Below are 19,150 nucleotides of genomic sequence, written 5' to 3' on the forward strand. Positions count from 1 at the left end.
AGTATTCACACATCCATTCCAAAATACCGGTAAATTCTGACATCATTCACCAGAAATGAGCCTTGATGGCTGCGCTTGTGTTTGTAAACATTTGACTACATTACAAACTCTGTGGATGATCATTATTGTGAACAACTTCGATGAAAACATATGGAGGATCACTTTCGCATGTCAAGATGTTTATGATATGTGTGTACAGCGCTCACAGGCTGTTTCACAGGCACATGCAAAGCTTGAAGGTAAACAAACAACAGCTTATAAGCATCTTATCGATTATTATTTACATAGTTGACATTAAGAAGAACATATAAACGTTATGTCACTAACTTCTAGCCGCTAAATGCATCTGGGAAAATATTCAAAGGCTTTTATTCTCATAAACCGCGTGGACGTAAACGTGTCTGACTATTCTGATTGGCTAAAGTAGACGTCTCACGTCAGCACGTTCTAGACGTGCACGCGCTCTTTCCGGCAATCTTCCTTCTGCACTCACACAGCGCAGCATTCCGGCAAAATACCGGTAATGTTACAACTTCTCTTTCCGGAAAATAGCCAGAACGATTTTACCGGTATTTTCAAAAAGGACCTGTTCACACATACACACCTTTCCGGAAAATTGCCGGCAATTTTCCTGAAAGGTCTGTATGTGTGAAAGGGGCTATAGTCTTTCTTTGGAGAAAGTATGTGCATTAATATAAGAAAGACAGCGATAGGAGACAGTTCCTTTTCTTGGAGCATTATATATACATTTCACAATCGGGTGGGTATGTCGATCCATACCCCATGGTGTCTTATGAGCTTTTAGTGCTGCCCTATATCGGCAATTCTCGGGGAAAGAGTTAAATTACTTTTTTGAAGTAACTTATCCAACACTGCTCTGAACATGAATATACAATAAAGCAGTGAAGATATTTTGTAGAAACCTTTATTGGTTTCTACAAAATATCTTTATTCTCCTACCACTGCTATGCTGATGATACCCAGCTATACCTCTCTTTTCATCCTGATGATTCCTCGGTTCCAGCTCGCATCTCAGCCTGCCTGTTGGATATTTCACACTGGATGAAAGATCATCATCTTCAGCTGAACCTCGCAAAAACGGAAATGCTTGTAGTTTCTGCCAACCCGACTCTACATCATAACTTTTCAATCCAGATGGATGGGTCAACCATTACTGCATCCAAAATGGTGAAAAGCCTTGGAGTAACGATTGATGACCAACTAAACTTCTCTGACCACATTTCTAGAACTGCTCGATCTTGCAGATTCGCACTCTATAACATCAGAAAGATCCGACCCTTCCTATCTGAACATGCAGCTCAACTCCTTGTTCAAGCTCTTGTTCTCTCCAGACTGGACTATTGCAACTCTCTACTAGCCGGGCTTCCAGCTAACTCTATCAAGCCTCTTCAACTGCTCCAGAATGCAGCAGCACGAGTGGTCTTCAATGAACCTAAACGAGCACACGTCACTCCGCTGCTCATCCGTTTGCACTGGCTGCCAGTTGCTGCTCGCATCAAATTCAAAGCTCTGATGTTTACCTACATAGTGACTTCTGGCCTTGCTCCTTATCTGCTCTCACTTCTGCAGATGTATGCGCCCTCCAGAAACTTGTGTTCTGTGAATGAACGTCGCCTCGTGGTTCCATCCCAAAGAGGGAAGAAATCACTTTCGTGAACGCTCACGCTCAATCTGCCCAGTTGGTGGAATGAACTCCCTAACTGCATCAGAACAGCAGAGTCACTCGCTACTTTCAAGAAACGACTAAAAACTCAACTATTTAGTGTCCACTTTCCTTCCTAATCTGCAATTGCCTCTCTGGATATCACACTAACTGTACCCCAAAAAAAAAAAATAAATATAAAAATACTAATACTACTAATACTTTCCTTCTTAGACTTTACACACCTGAAACTTGCCTACAGCACTTATTCATTGTTGCTCTTATAGTTGTGTAAATTGCTTCCTTGTCATCATTTGTAAGTCGCTTTGGATAAAAGCGTCTGCTAAATGACTAAATGTAAATGTAAATTGCAGCTTAGCCCTAAAAAAAAACAATAAACAGCACTAGACATGATCTATGCCCTCGAGAGAGCATCAGCCCAGACATTCTCAGAACCCTTCTTACGTCTGATCTCCAGGTTATACAGTCAATAGCCTGATATAAAACAGTGAAAAACTGTGACAGTAGTATCTGCTGGGATTTGCATGTTGTACCTTGTAGTATCTGAGGAGGAGGTTGTCCAGGTTCTCAGGATGAGCCTGTTTGCCGATGTTGGGTTTGTAGAGGATCAGGTTCCGACCACGACCCTGTTCAGCAAGCAGGACGCACGGCTGACTCCCACGCAGCTGAAAAACACATGCATCAAATTAAAACACTCAAGAAAATGATTGCATGAAAATGACAAACGTGCATGGCGTTGTCATTTCTGCGTGGAGTTTGCATGTTCTCCTCATGTTGGTGTGGGTTTCCTCCGACTGCTCTGGTTTCCCCCACAGTCCAAACAATGCGCTATAGGGGAATTGATTAACTAAATTGGCCATAGTGTATTAGTGTGTGTGTGTGAATGTGTATGGGTGTTTCCCCGTGCCAGTAAAACATATGCTGGAATAGTTGGCGGTTCATTCCGCTTTGGCGGCATCTGATAAATAAAGGACTAAGCCAAAAGGAAATGAATGAATGAATGACAAACATGTGTTATTGTGTGTAAACCTTGTTTGAGAGGTAAAAGCCTTCGTAATCTCCAGTGAGTTTCTCAGCTTTACTGCAGGCCTCTTTCCAGGGCATCCCGCGATCCACACTGATCTGGAAACAGCCACAACACTATGTCAGGACACTGTTTCCATCGGAACTGGAGTATTGCATTTTCAAATAAAGCAGTGTTTCCATCCCACGACAAACAAAAGAAAGCAAAATCATGACTTCCTGATAAACTGGAGCAAATATAAGTCAGAGAAATGTAGTTTAGTGCATTTGGAGAAGCCACTGTGGTGGTTTTTCTTTTCTAATGAACGAGTTGCGCCTCAGAAGATAAAGATGAAGACAAAACAAAGAAAATGCGATGGCTTTTGGAGGCGAGAGCCGCTCTTTGTTAGCACAGACAGATGCTCAGGACTGTTCTGGAGGGAATAATAATAGAAGAATAATACTGAATACCCATCATTGCATATTATACGAATCTCTTGGTTTGCTTCAACCTAAGTTCCGCAGACAATATCATTGGTATTTTTATTTATTTACTTTTTAATAATTATTTTAAAGGGTTTTCACTTTTATTGATAGGACAATGTAGATTTACAGACAGGAAAGTGTGGGGAGCAGAGAAAGGGGATGGATCGCCAAAGCGCCTCGAGCCAGGAATCGAACTCGAGTCGCCACCAGCACCTGGGTGCTATGTGTCGACACACTAACCACTAGGCTATCAGCGCCGACATTCATTTCTTTTTAAAAGTGTTTGTTTTAGTTTCCCTTTTTATTTAAAGCAGTTTTTTTGTTCCATTTTCATTTTGTCATACGCACCAGAATTTATTTTTTGTTCCAAGATTTATGACAGAAAGTGGCCCTAGGTCATTTCAATACAAAGCTCATTTTGACTTCTTCTTGATCTTCCTTTTTTTAGATCAATTAAGACATTTAGTCTTTTCAGGACTAATTTATCTTCTTTTTTTTGGAAAAAACTTGTAAATGTTATTAATATTGGTTCCAATTTAAATGCTTATTATTTATTTGTATATTAAGTTGTACTTTCGATTATATGTTTTTGTTTGCTTAAGGCTGGTTTATACTTCTGAGTTGAGCGATCGGCGTGACGCACGGTGCTCCTGCCTTTACGCCCTATTCACACGGGGCGTCAGCGTCAACGCTTCCCATTCACTTTGAATGGGTGACGTCAGGCGTTGCCGAACTGCATTGTGGATCCGTTGGCGCCGCTTCAGAAGCGTTCCTCGCTGCAGAAGTTGGGACCAGCTCAACTTTTCAAGCGCCGACGGGAAGCGTCAGCCAATCAGATCGCTGTATGCAAATACACCAGCTCAGACAGTGGCCTATTGCTGACTGAATTTCATTGGCTGACGCTTCTATGACGATCGTTTCAGCTCCAACTTCAGACACACCCTCTGTCAAGCGTTGACGCTGAAGGCCCGTGTGAATAGGGCGTTACACTTCTGTGTGCTGTTTGTGTTGCTCTGCAATAACACTTCCAAAACGCTAGTTGGCAGTGAGTTTTGATGTTCCTCTGTGTCAAGCTTAATTTTAATATCTCAATAGAAGCTTTGAATGTAAATATGACGTTACAATATTTTATATGAGAACTGTCAGAATGACCAGCATGGTAATTCTAATGATTACAGAACTGTAGTTAATATAGGCCGTACTCACACTAGGTACAGTTGCCTCGAACCGGGCCAAAGCACGCTTGTCCCCCCTCCTGTCTCCCCCGACGGCCCGCGCTCTAACCACAAACGGGCTTCGGCACGCTTACGTCATCGCTGCTGCGGTGTCCAGTGAGAATCACTCTCTCACTCAGCAGCACAGTGGAGATTTCTCTAGTTATATCGTTTCAGTCGTTTGATATGCCGTCAAATATTTCGCCAAACAGTCCTTAAGGATGCGGTGACACGCAGTCAGATATTTCACCGGACAGATCCGCCACTTTTGGCGCTCATAAACAATCATAAAGCTCTCGTGCTGCAGGAATGAGGAGGTCTGCTGAAGTTGTGCAGCTGTCGTGCAGTGAAGAGTTCTCTTCTTTAATAAACTACGGCAGTTTGAGTTCACTGAACAGTAAGAATGATTAATAAATCCATATGAAACAGTCCCTTAAAAGTCACGTCTCGCTTTCAGTTTTGGGCTTTGGTGCGTTTTGCACTCACACACAAGCGTACCGCGCCAAAGCCCAAGTGAACCGCGCTCAGGCACACCTCTTCCAACCGGGCCAGGGCCGGCCAAGTGAACCGTGCTTGAGCCCGATTCAGCGCACTCACACTTCTCAAACGATCCGGGAAACGGGCCTGGGCACGGTACGGATGGTATAGTGTGAGTAGGAAAAGATTCAAAGTAAATCGGCACACTGCCACTTTAGCTCTCAAAAAAATTTTAATGTCAAAATTACAAAATCACTACGTTTCGACCGACATGGTCTTCATCAGGTCACCTGATGAAGACCATGTCGGTCGAAACGTAGTGATTTTGTAATTTTGACATTAAAATTTTTTTGAGAGCTAAAGTGGCAGTGTGCCGATTTACTTTGAATATTTTGCTACTTATGTTTGTTTTTTGATCGTGCACCTGCCTTCAAGATTTTTCTAGATGTGCGCACATTTCTGTTTTTTGCAATAGTGTGAGTAGGCCCATAGTTTACACTCGTGTCTGTGTTAACGCAGAATGAAGCAAGTGCATCGATGGCCATTCTGCCCAATCACAGACTGTTGAGCTCCTGAGCACACAGCCATTCAGCTCATGCTCTCATTGGCTGCAGCTCGTCACTACATCTGACCGCACGTGGGGTCCAGACGGCCGACTGATGTTCTGTCAGCGAGCTTGTTAACTTTCAAATCGGGCTTAAAATCCTGTGGTGTGAACTAGGCCTTAGACAGACACTCCCACTAGCCACTTTGGCTGATTGAGAATAATTTTTAAATTGTGGTTTTCTTAAAAGCAGGGTTCGACAATAAGCATGGCCCAATATGCATGCAAATGTGATCTTAGAATTGAGAAGCAACGGGACTGACACTGATAATTGTGGTCACGCGAGCAAAAGAAAGCAGGTGAATACTGAATGAGAGGATGATCAGTCACACGCACATGTGATGTGACGTGCACGACTGTTTAAAAAGCATGCGCGCTCCTGTTTCCTTCCACAAAGCAACCGTGCCTGGAAACTCAACAGGTGCGATCGGTTTTCTTTGAAATAGACTGGACAAAAGGTGATACTCGTGCACCCACAGTCCTGCTGCTCTCTTTCAACATTGTTTGATCAGATTATTAACAGGCCTAACGTTAACGCGACCATCCTTTCATTATCACACACGGTGCGTTTATCACCTGCTTTCTTTTGCTTATAGTTATTTTTGTTAATATGATTTAAATATATTTTTTTACAATAAGATTGCTTTAACAGGAGATTAACTCATCATTTAGCCAGGACAAAGAATGTGTATTGTTTTAGATGCATGACAATAATTAGTTTTAAAATGTACTTTTTTTTTTAAAGAAAAGTTGCCTACTAAAATAAAGTGCATCTGAAAAATATACCAACACAATATTTTAAAAAATTCAATAAACAAATTGAAGCACAGATGAAAACAACTAAACAAAATGTATGTTTCTCGGTGGAATCTAACAATACTGATTTACAGAAATGTTATTACTAAATCGAAAATAATGCACCTACCAATTGTAATATCCATTTCAATATCAATGCTGAAATGATATATTGTGCAAGGCTAGTTTCCATGTACCTTATAGAGGATGACCTGGCCTTCCTGAGGGTTTCCTGGAGTCAGAAACTTCTCCTGTGTTTCCTCATGAATCTCATCATTACCAGGAGCGAGATCTGAACACACAGAACATCAGATTCATTCAACTTCACTACAGCTACAGAGCGATTGAAATAATGGCACAATTATGCACAATAACCATTGAGCTCTTTTAAACACACAAAATAAAAGTCCTCACCCAATATCCCCATGTCATATTTTCCCTCCTTTTTGTCCTTTTCGATCAGGTAGTCAAAGTTTTCTGTGAAGTACTGGAACAGAAAGTTCTGGTGATGGACCTCCAGACCCAAAATACGGTTCAGAAACTTGGTGAGGGTGCAGTCTGGGAGACATAAAGGAGAAAAGACAATCAGACACAGCAGTTACAATTTATTTTATGCAATTTTTGTGTCTCATTTACTTAAAAAAAACAAACGTTGTGATGTAAGTATTTATAATGCACTTCTGTAACACAATCATAATATTACTTCACCTAAAAGCATTGTAAATTACATTCAGAATATTTTTACATTGCGTATAGATAATGTTATTCTGGTCTGCCTGATCATAAAAGAGATACAGGAGGATTTATATTAAATAAACAAATAAAAACAACAGATAAAATAATTGAATATATGATACAATGCAATTAGAGCTTCCAAACGATTCATCGTATCCAAAATAAGTTTTTGTATTAATAAAATATATTTGTGAGTACAGTGTATATTTTTGTGTATATAAATACAGTGGAGTCAAAAAGCATTTGGTCTCCCTGTGATTTTTCACGATCTCATAATTATAAATCATGAAGAAGTCTAGAATGTTCAGCATATGTGTATTTCCACTGTCAGAGACAGAATCTAAAAATAAAAATCCGGAAATCACATTGTATGATTTTTTTAATAATTTATTTGTAAATTACTGTGTCAGATAAGTATTTTTTATCTGGTACGGAACAGTTTCTGTAGTTCTTCCCCAGGTTTGCACACACTGCAGGAGGGATTTTGGCCCACTCCTAGACACAACTCTTCTCTAGGTCTTGAAAAATCACAGGGTGATCAAATACTTATTGAACTAACTGTATATGCATGACTATACTGTTTAAAATATTTGCTTATATTTATATGTATAAATATGTATATATAATACAAATCACACATAAATATAAATATATATGCAAACATTTCTTTTGTATGTTTTTGTATTTCATGTACAGTATGTGTATGTGTATTTACTGTATACATATAAACAGTACAAATGTATTTATTATATAAATACAATCTTTGAATTTGGATGTTGTTTAATATAATATAATATAATATAATATAATATAATACAACAAATATAATATAATATAATAAATATAATATAATATATTAAATATAATATAATATATTATATAATAAAATAAATATAATATAATATAATAAATATAATATAACATAATATAATATAATATAGATAATAAAATATAACATAATATAATATAATACAAATAATATAATAAAATAAATATAATATAACAATATAATATAACATAATATAACATAACATAATACAATACAATATAACATAATATAATATAACATAATAAATGTAATATATTAAATATAATATAATATAATATAATATAATATAATATAATACAATAAATATAATATAATATAATATATTAAATATAATATAATATAATATAATATAATATAATATAATACAAGAAATATAATATAATAAATATAATAATATAATATAATAAATATAATATAACATAATATAATATAGATAATAAAATATAACATAACATAATATAATATAATACAAATAATATAATAAAATAAATATAATATAACAATATAATATAACATAATATAACAAAACATAATACAATACAATATAATATAACATAACATAATATAATACAATAAATATAATATAATATAATACAATAAATATAATATAATATAATATAATATAATATAATATAATATAATATAATATAACATAATATAATATAACATAATATAATATAACATAATATAATATTATATAACATAAGATAATATAAACATCACTCTCACAGCATCAAAAATGCTATTTTATAATCTAAGACCATATATAAAGAATCAGGTATCCAAAGAAATACAAATATTTATCAGCAATAAGCAAGCTCAAGCAGAAATGTTGACATATTAATCGTAAAAACCACAAAGATGATCAGTAAACCAGCAACATGATCAAAATATTCTATTTAATTATATAGATTTACCTTTCTCTGTATTCAGTCCCATCCGTGGCTCCTTACAGAAAATTCCCACATCAATCATGCCTTTCTTCATATCTGACAAACACACAGATGAATAATACAATCAGTCCACAGTCTGATTTACTTTAAAAAAAAAATCATATCTTTTTTTATAATGTCATTTTTGACCAGAACGGGTGAATTATTTACCTCTGAAAAACATGAGTCCTCCTCCTGGGTATCCCTTGGGTGGAGGGACTTTGTTGTCGATGTGTCCCAGGATGGCTTTAGTGATCTTATCCAAAGCTTTGGTGCCGTACTGATACAGACAAGAGATAAAGCGTGCAGTCAACAAACACTCAATAAAGGGATAGTTCATCCAAAAATGCAAATTAACTTACTAATTACAAAACCTCATATATGGTTATAAACCTTTATTGTTTATCTGAAAATAATGGCACATCTTAGAATGATCATCAGCCAATCAGAATCAAGCAGCCCCATAGTATAATAAATAATGAAAGAAAACAATCATTAACCTTAAAAGATGCAGCATTCTTTGGTTATTTTTACATAAACTAGAATAGACTAAATACTACAGACAATGCTAACACGACAAAAACTAATAAAAAGAGTAACAAATGAAAACAAAACATAATTTAAAATATATTATAAGCATGTAATTTATAAGTTGGCAATAGTGCAAAAACACTGGTAGAAAGCAGTAAAGCTATATGGAAGGACAGATATTCGCCTGATATTTTGGTACTATTTTCATACTTTGTTCTCAAAGTTGTATTGGCTCAGGTCTCTGGATTCTGTGGCTCGTCGGTCCCCGTGTGTCAGCGCTCCCTAAAACACAAGAAACAAAATAAATGCAGAAATGTACGTTTTTCACAGACAGTAATGTGCATGTGGTAAATTGATGTTTTAAGTTAAAATGCAAAGCTTGATATTGGACAAATAGTTTCACTGGATCATATTAAAAGCAATTAAATTTTTTACATTTTGTGCATACATTACAGTGTCACTGGTTTTGATAAAACATTAGTATTGAATTAAAGATTACAACACAAAATATTAAAAAATAACAATTTCTGAGGGAAAAATTATAGTACTTTATTCTTAAAAATGCAATATATTTTTTAATTGAGCTGTTTTATAAATTTAGTGATTAAATATTTTTAATTAAAGAATTAAAATGGAATTTGCAAAAATTCAATTATGCTTAAAGAATAATTAAGACAATTACTACATTTACCATAACTGCCAAAAAAATGAAAATAAAAGTATAAAATAAATAAAAGGCAAAAAAAACCTAAATAATTATAAAATAAAAAAATAAAAAAAATATTATAAAAAAACAAAATATTAATAATAAAATAAAAAATAAATGGTAAAAAATACTAAATAATAATAACATAAAATAAATAAAAGGTAAAAAAACAAAAAAGAAAAACTAAATAATAATTATAAATAGATAAATAGTAAAATAAACAAATAGATGAAAAAAACAATAATGATGATAAAATAAGTGTAAAACAATTATTGGTAAACAAAGAAAAAAAAAAAATTCTTTACCAGGCTCTCCAGTCTCTTGGCCACGATAGAGGCAAAGCGTCGTTCTCCTGCTAGCTCCGAGATGAGGAATATATACTCTGGAGCTGTAACCTGATTTGAGCGATGCGTTCGGCCTGATAAAAGTACAGAGAATCAGTAAACACCACTGCTATACCATCTAAAACACACACATACAGACACTCACCGAACTGCTGGATGGCACGATCTGCGCTCCACGGCAGCTCTAGTGTCATGTGGACTCTCCTCCTGCGGTTCTGCACACGTTTATCCGCTTGCAGAGAAATTCCCGAACTGGCCGCTTCAGAGATGATGGCTATGAGCTGACACACAGACACAAAACACTTCAGGTTAGACAACATAAGGATGCTTTGTGTCCTCTCCAAGTACACTGGCTAAAGAGCTGAATTTCCATGACATCTAATAAATGGAAGAACAGGCCAGTGTTGTGCTTGTATATTAAAGTCGCCATGAAACGGAAGTTAAGATTGTTCTTCATTTCCACAAACAAATGACAGACGTGTACTAATAGCCCCGCCCCATAGGGCTGATTGCCCTGCACTGACAGAACCGCCCCAAAGGGTTGAAAGCCCCGCCCTAAAAGACTGACAGCTCTGCACAGCTAGACGGGCACTGATCGCCCCGCCACAAAGAACTGATAGCTCCGCATAGAAAGACGCGCACTGATAGACCCACTGTAAAGGACTGATAGCCCCGCCCAAAAGGACTAATAGCCCCAGTCTAAAGAAATGATAGCCCCGCCCTAAAGGTCTAAAAAAAGATTTATTTATTTTTTATAATTATTTTTTAGAGGTTTTCACCTTTATTTGATAGGACAGTAGAGAACTGACAGGAAAGCATGGGGAGCAGTGAGAGGGGAAGGATCGGCATAGGACCGCAAGGTGGAATCGAAATCGGGTTGCCGTAAGCATCGGAGTGCATGTGTCAATGCACTAAACACTACACCACTGTCGCCGACTTAAAAAAAGTCTTCAAGAGGAAGGTTAAAACATTTGGCTAAAATTTATGAGGGCAAATAATTTTTCCAAAAATAACAAAGGGCACAGATCCATCATTTGTAACAAGGACTACTATACACATATAAAAATAAGAAAAGTACACTTTGATTTCATGACGAATTTAATGATATACTTTAAATATAATATTAAATATAATTAAATTAAATTAATTTAATATAATTAAATTATTTAATATAATTAAATTAATTTAATATAATTAAATGAATATGAATTACATTAATATATTAATAAAACACTAAAATAATTTTAGCTTGAATGTCATTTTGCATGACTTTAACAGCCACTATGAGGACAGCAATTAAAAATTTACCTTATGGAGTGCCACCAAAACATTAATACAAATACACTATAAACAATTACATTTTGATTTATGGAAACTAAAAAAAATTTAAGTAACCGACAAAAATCCCAGATATTCAATGTCTTGGACAAAAAAATTCTCTGGCTGCGTCCATAATCGCCTACTACTCAGTAGGTACTGCATTTGAATTTAAACTTACTACTCGGCCGTTAGCAAGTACGTTCTATACCTGGGGTGGGCAAACTCAGTCCTGGAGGGCCGGTGTCCTGCACAGTTTAGCTCCAACTCTAATCAAACACATCTGCTTAAAGATTTCTAGTGATTTTGAAGACACTTGTTCTATACAGTATGAATGTGAAAAGTATGAACGTACTACATCCGCCATTTTGTCATGGTCATGTGACCTACCTGCGTCAGAAGCATCGTTTCACTTGCATTCATGAATTCTCTCGCGGGGCATCATGGGATAGCGCAGAGTGCATGGGATGCGCACTCCAGAATCTTGCCGGAAGTAGTAAGTCATCCGGGTACATCTTGCATACTGATTTTCGAATTCTATGAATTCGGACATACTACTCGGCTCGCATACTGATTTTAGTGTAATATATAGTGTGGAAGTATGCAGTTTTGGACGCAGCCTCTGGCTTTCAATGTCTGGAGCAGAATTTTTAAAGCTTCAAAGCTGCGTCTCAAATCGCATACTTATGCACTATTCTATGCCATCTTGTAGCATAAATAGTGTAAGTAGTGCGTTCACATTGAAGACTCTAAAAATAATAACTGCACTTTAATTACCCGGACGATGCACTCATTTAGCTGGTAAAATGGTCACTTCACACACTCGACGACCGCAGGTTTGCTTGGAGCTATCGGGCGCACATGTTGGACAACTTTATTTATTTTGGATGGTGAAAGCAAAACTCCTATGAGAGTGATTATAGCGCCTCCCGATGGTGAATGCGGTTATACTCATGGCAGGTATTCTTTGGTAGTTTGGTCTTTTATTTCACTGATTTGGCAACGGTCTTCAGGGAAACGGTTGGAATTTCCGCTTAGTATTAAAACATTAGTGCTCCATTTGGGACAACACTACACACCTATACTCTGCTATTGAGTGTGTAAGTGCATTAGTACATAGTGCATGAGTGCATAGTGAATAGTGTGCCATTTGATATCTTAGAATTTCCATGACCATGTGGGAACCCTACATATATCCAGAATGCAACAGGAGTACCTTTTCTCCAGACATGAAGCGCTCTTTCTCTCGGACGTTGACGTGGTCGATGGTTAGGCCTTGCTCTGCTCTGCTTTCGTATCGAACGCTGCCATCCGGACGCCGCACCACCCGTCCTTTACGGCCCGTCATCTGCACACACAGGTAGAATTTTCAAGGGGGGTGTCATGACATGTCTGCATTCAGAGTTATTTACAGAGTTGAAGTAAGTTGCATGTAAGTTTTTGACTCTTCTAAAGCATAAAAATACCATGAGTATTTCTGAGTTTGTTTATCCGAAAAACTAATGTTAAAGTCTTCTCCATTGAAAATTTGCATTGTGTCAAAATGTTTTGCTCTCTATAACCAGCCCACTGCCAGTTTAGCCAATTATATTTTAGCACTGTGGGTTGCCTTGGTGGAAAGCAGTGTATTTCACTCATTCAGTCATACAGGGTTCCTCAGTGTTTGCGAACGTGGCTGAATATGCAGCTTCTGGAGGATAGCAGCAGCCTCCGAAATGAGAAGCAAATTCAGAGTTATAAAAAAAATCCACGAGGTGATTTTTACTAGGCAAATCATACAAATATTACAAATGTAAACATTAGCTGAGCAGATTACAGTGCAAGGCTCTATCATATGCACATTTGCTTCTCTTTGTGTCATCAATCTGGCAACCAGCGTGTGCGTTAAGCTGTCGTTGGTGGGGCAGGAACAAAACTTTGTCCAATACAGTGCTTCCCACAGATTTTACTTGAGCAGGCTGCCCAGGTATATTAACGGCCGCCCAAGTATTAGTGACATATTTTTGTTAACTATTTTTCATCATCTCTTTACACTTTTTTTGTATTCTCCCAATATAACCAAACATCCGTGAGCGATTACGTAGTTGAAAATCTTTTACTCGTTTCATACTGCTTGTTCTGTGCGCTAGACACAGAACACAGTCTTGCGTACTCAGCAAGCCCACAAAGACCCGCAGCTTTTTGCGTGTGGCCGGGGTTTCTAAATCTACTAAAATGTCCAGGATTTGGTTTTACTTTCTTTTTTTAAGCTGTCGTTAATTTTATGCACACAGCTGCGAGAGAGATGTTAAATAATAAATTCTTTAACCTACACAACTCTGCTAAAAACTTTGCTAAATACTCTTTATTTAAATAATTGCTCGTTTTATTGTTGTAATTTTTATGATTTTTAGAGATATTGTCTGTTTTTTTTTTCTTTTCTCTGTCTTTTATTTATCATTTGCTGTATATTTTATTAATATGACAAAGTCAATATATTACATATTTTATACACCTAAGATGCTTTAATAGCGTTTAAAAGTAAAATAGTGGATGTTTTAACCTATTGAAAATAAAAAGTTCAAAACAGATAATGTTAGAAATTATGTTTTGTTCGTCGCATATAGTAAACTATTTATGTGATGTGGTTAAAAGGTGTGTTTCCATCCGGCCACCACCGCAAATATATTTCATACCTTTGGGAAGCACTGCATTTTTTACGTTTGGACTGCAATACCTGATTCAACCACTTGGTGCCAATCCAACATACAACAGTCATGCAAATCATAGACCAAATGCGTTTAAATATATATGAATAAATATATAAATATTAAACTTAAACACCACCTATACTACCAAAAATCTAAATTCAGCATTATTGTATAGACATTTGTGTAGAAACTGCAAAATAAATAAATGAATAAATCCACAGATTCACGTCATGCATTTCAAGAGTTCACACTTAGCTGATGATTTACAAAGCTTATTTGGCATGCTGTCCCGGGAGAGAGCCCCGAGCTCAAGGGCTCCTCGAGCCCGGGGCTTCCTCCCGTTGGCAGAGCAAGAAGGGAGCCCGAGCTCGGTGGATCTCAGAACTCCCCTGCTGCTGTAGCTAAGGGAACGTAAGGGATTAGACAAGCTTAATTGTTATGTATGTTGAATGTCTTTGGATGGTGGGAGGAAACCGGAGAACCCGGGGAAAACCCACGCGGACACGGGGAGAACATACAAACTCCCCACAGAAACACCCACCGGTCCTATGGAACTAGGGCCGGCAGTGTTCTTGCTGTGGGGCTCACAGTGCTAACCACTGGACCGCCGTGCCGCCCAATCACAGGTAAAGGAGGATAATAGGGGAGGAGGGGGGTTTCTTCCAAACGAAGATAAAGTGAACTGAAAACTGAGGCTATTTATAGTGGCTTAGGGCTCATATGATTGGAAGATTAGTGATTAGCAAATGCGAGACTGGCCGTGATAAATCATAAGCACGTGATCCTCTCGAAATTAGTTTATGAATAAACTTCACTTATATAAACATAGACTTATAATGAATGTATTTTATAGTACAGTAACAATATAAAGTGCACAGCAGTGACTCTTCTCTTCACCTCCGACACTTTCTCTGGTCCTCCGAATCGGTCGATCAGCTCATCCAGAGTGTTCAGCGGCAACTCCTTTCCCAGCTCCGCTATTCTATGCAGCAGCCTCTGCTTCAGCTCCTCCAGTTTAGCTGAAACACACACAGGATGACTTCCAGATCGGGTATGGATAAAGATATTAATCGCTGCGTCTAGACTGAAATGAGCAGTCATCTATTAAGCTGCATCTGCACTGCTTTAATAACTGAATGAACAGGGGAGCACAGGATAATTATTTCAAAACTTTTCCAGGCCTGGAAAATGCCATGTCAGAATTTCATGACTTTTCAAGATTTTCCAATGACTGTATGAACGCTGAATGACAGATCTGTGATTGTGTGTTAAATCCACCTACCAGCAGGCCCGTTGATGTGGTTGACGAAAATCACATCATCATTGTCCTGTAGTGATTCGGGGGAGGAGTTTGATTCGCTGTCAAACTCGTCAGAGTCAGAGTCTGAGTCATCGCTGATTTTAATAACTCCGCCCACTTCCACACGCTGCTTAGGAAACTTTGAAGGCCGGCCTCTGGGTTTTCCTTCAGTAAACAAAGAAAAAGAGAGGTCATATAGAGTTTGTTGCAGTTATTGGTTTCAATGGCTATTTCATGGCAAAAAACAAACATACAATTTCCAAACAGATTATAAATAACCCTTTGCTATTAATTATACACTGTAAAATATGATTTTTTTCCATTTATTTATAGTTGTGAGTTGCATTACGGGATGTTGATCTCTGCTCTGTCCACTTTTGATGTAAAAAGTCAACAAAAAGACTTTATTGACATAGTTTGAAAGAATTTATTGTATAAGAAATAATATATTGAGAATTAAGTCTGTAAAATAACAGAAGAATACTGGCAGTTTAATACCTGTTTTTTTACCGTAATTTACAATACAAACAACATATCACTTTAAACTATTAAAAATATCAATAACAGTCTTTTTTTTTTTATTCTTTATTATTATTATTATTATTATTTACCAATTTTCCATATCTGCAATGCCTGTATTTTGGCATTTTTTGCAGTGCATTTAGAATCCAACTTAAAAATCAATGTTTTCTTTATTGGTATTGATTGTTTTGAAATTCAAATGGCTCTAACATGCCTGTGTTTTTATTTCTGTAATAAATATGGCTGTCAGGCCAGGATCTTGATGGTTTATTGTGGGTTTGTTGTTTACATGAAGAAATCTGTGTTACAAGTTAAACTAAATTTCTAATAAACAATAATATTTTGAATTTAAATTGTTTTTGTCTTGCGTTTAGATTAATTTTACGTTTGAAGAGCCAAAATTACAAGTTTCAGTCTAAAGATGAAAACAATTAAAGGATTAAAATGATACAAAAATTATTATTTTCTACATAAATATAAACACCACTGCCTCCATGCCTTCTTCACCTCAAGGTTTTTTCCAGTTTTTTCATGACAATTTGCATTTGTATAATGTTATTATTTTAAGCAGTATTATATATATATATATATATATATATATATATATATATATATATATATATATATATAAAATATATATATATGTATATATATAAAAAATATATATATACAGTAATTAATACTGTTCATTTATAATGTAGGTTTATAACAATAAGACAAGCAATAAATAATACAAAAATAAAAATCTAAAACTTTTTTAAGATTAACTTTTGATAATAAAAATTCTATAATTTTACGTGATTCATATTTGATTTATATTTAAATATAATTCCTTCAAAGTCTTTGCAGAAAAAAAAACAAGGTTTCATAACATTACAAATAGAGCATTACAAAAGCTTGTTTTCAGTAAACACAGAAATACTTCCAGAAATATTCATAATATGCCAAAGCACACAGATCAGAAGGGCTTGAAGACGAAGCAGTGTTTGGTAGAATAACATGACTTACGTTTCCTCTTGTTTGCAGCACTTTTCTCTCTTTTGGGTTTCTGTGTTGGAAAGTGTTTCTGTACTAACGACTGGAAAACCCTCCTAAAGAACCAAAGTAAAAAAATAAAATACAAAGCTTTTAGACAGATATCATGGTTATCTGGAATACTTGATTTTGATTGGTCTGTTGGAGATTCCCCAATGACTGTATGTAGTGTTTAATGTCACTCACTCTGCAGCGGAGATGAATTTGTCCAAATGTCCGTCATTCTCGTCCAGGACTTCTCGAGTACGAGCCTCTCCTGTGGACTGCAGGCCAATCACGATGCACTGTTTGAATGACACAAAAGTGTGGGCGGAGCTACAGTCAGCCAATCACCTTCTACATATTTGACATTACACATAAGAGTAGATCCCACGCTTTTTTTTTTTTTTTTGCCTGGCAGCTAGCTCTCTGCAACTCTCACATGGTGGTCCACTGAAGCTAAGCAGGGCTGTGCCCGGTCAGTACCTGGATGGGAAACCACAAGGGAAAGCTACTGGAAGTGATGTCAGTGAGGCCAGCAGGGGGCGCTCAACCTGCGGTCTGTGTGGGTCCTAATGCCCCAGTATACTGATGGGCACTCTATACTGTTCAGTGAGTCTTTTAGATGAGACGTTAACCGAGGTCCTGACTCTCTGTAGTCGCTAAAAATCCCAGGAGTAAATGTTTTAAAACAGGGCATATGTGTAATAAATTACAGAGATTTACTTCAGCTTTACTTCACCACAGCTGTGTGTCAGAACAATTATAAAAGAAGACGCTTCAATCCCTCTTTGTGAACATTAAATCAGACTTATTTTGTACATTAACATAACAGATATCCATACAGCAGTAGATATTAACCTGTATCCTGTCACATTTGCGTGCAAAAAGAGTGCTAAAAGCGTGCGCTGTCTGTCTGTGTGTTCGTCTGCGCTGTGTATGAGTGTGTTTGAACTACTGTTTTACGACATTATGTGTGACTCATCGTAGCAACTCTACAACAAATACTCATTGGTAAAGTTCTTACAGTAGTATTTCTCACGAACGTTACGTGTGATCTGCTTTCTTTAGGACTGTCTGTTGTCTGAGGCAGCCGAGGGAGGAGATTAAGGCCCCGTTTACACTAGTGCGTTTTAGATTTAAAACAGCGTTTTAGAATGAAAACGATCCGCGTCGACACTCGCGTTTTACCCAGCGTTTCTGAACTGCTCTCCGTCCACACCAAAACGCTGAAAACGCACATCACGTGACCACACACACACTCTCAGGCAAGCGCTGCAGCCAATCTACCCAGATGAGAGCTGTGCTAGCCGGACTTCTCATCAAGCATCTCCCGCTGGATCTAATCTCACTATATTTATTAAACGGGATATTTCATTCATCTTGTTGTCTGTATCTAACGACATATTCCCTGACTTTGGTCACTGGAATCTATTACTTGTTCTCGGGTAACGTGTTTTGGCTGAGCGCAAAGATAAGTTAATGATTAATGTAAGCACGTACATTCTGTATATTGACTGATCGCTTGCCTTTATTTCCTATAATGTATAAACTTATTGTATGTTATACTTTTAAAAATGGCCATCATCGATTATTAAAACTGATATTCAGCAAAAGAGAGGGTGTGTTTCGTATTTTCACTGAAATTGAAAGGAGGCAGTTGTTATCGGCTCCGTTTTGTTATAAATATCCACACAGTAAAGATGACGCTCATATATGCAGCACGCCGCCTCAACATTTCTGCTGTCTGTTTAGTTGTTAATATTAAAATGAAAATAGGCAGTTCCTTATATCATGTTTACATTTTATTGTTGAGAAAGTGAAACAACGTAGCCAGGGAGATGTGAATGAAGTTATAAAGTACACTGTTCCCTTTGAAGATTTACGCGTGTCCTCGGTATAGTCTGTTTTCCATATCAAACTGAGAAGAAGAGACTGCAGCCTTGATCAAACTTGTGAAGTCTGAAC

At 36.8% G+C, this 19,150-nt stretch overlaps 1 protein-coding gene across 7 annotated transcripts in view; it reads right to left on the reverse strand.

The window, feature by feature from the left end:
* sbno2a (strawberry notch homolog 2a) overlaps positions 1-19,150 on the reverse strand; it is an 83,390-nt gene that overhangs the window by 15,787 nt on the left and 48,453 nt on the right. For 6 of the 7 annotated variants that reach the window (NM_001423680.1, NM_001423681.1, NM_001423682.1 and 3 more), the window contains 14 exon segments: positions 2,218-2,349; positions 2,714-2,806; positions 6,460-6,554; positions 6,677-6,820; positions 8,744-8,815; positions 8,930-9,038; positions 9,500-9,571; positions 10,301-10,413; positions 10,485-10,620; positions 12,873-13,004; positions 15,244-15,365; positions 15,629-15,811; positions 17,177-17,259; positions 17,390-17,487. In NM_001423680.1, the coding sequence (NP_001410609.1) occupies positions 2,218-2,349; positions 2,714-2,806; positions 6,460-6,554; positions 6,677-6,820; positions 8,744-8,815; positions 8,930-9,038; positions 9,500-9,571; positions 10,301-10,413; positions 10,485-10,620; positions 12,873-13,004; positions 15,244-15,365; positions 15,629-15,811; positions 17,177-17,259; positions 17,390-17,487 (1,584 nt within the window). 7 annotated transcript variants of the gene reach the window in all.

This window comes from Danio rerio, chromosome 2 (assembly GCF_049306965.1).
Source record: "Danio rerio strain Tuebingen ecotype United States chromosome 2, GRCz12tu, whole genome shotgun sequence".
In the NCBI taxonomy this organism is placed as follows: domain Eukaryota; kingdom Metazoa; phylum Chordata; class Actinopteri; order Cypriniformes; family Danionidae; genus Danio; species Danio rerio.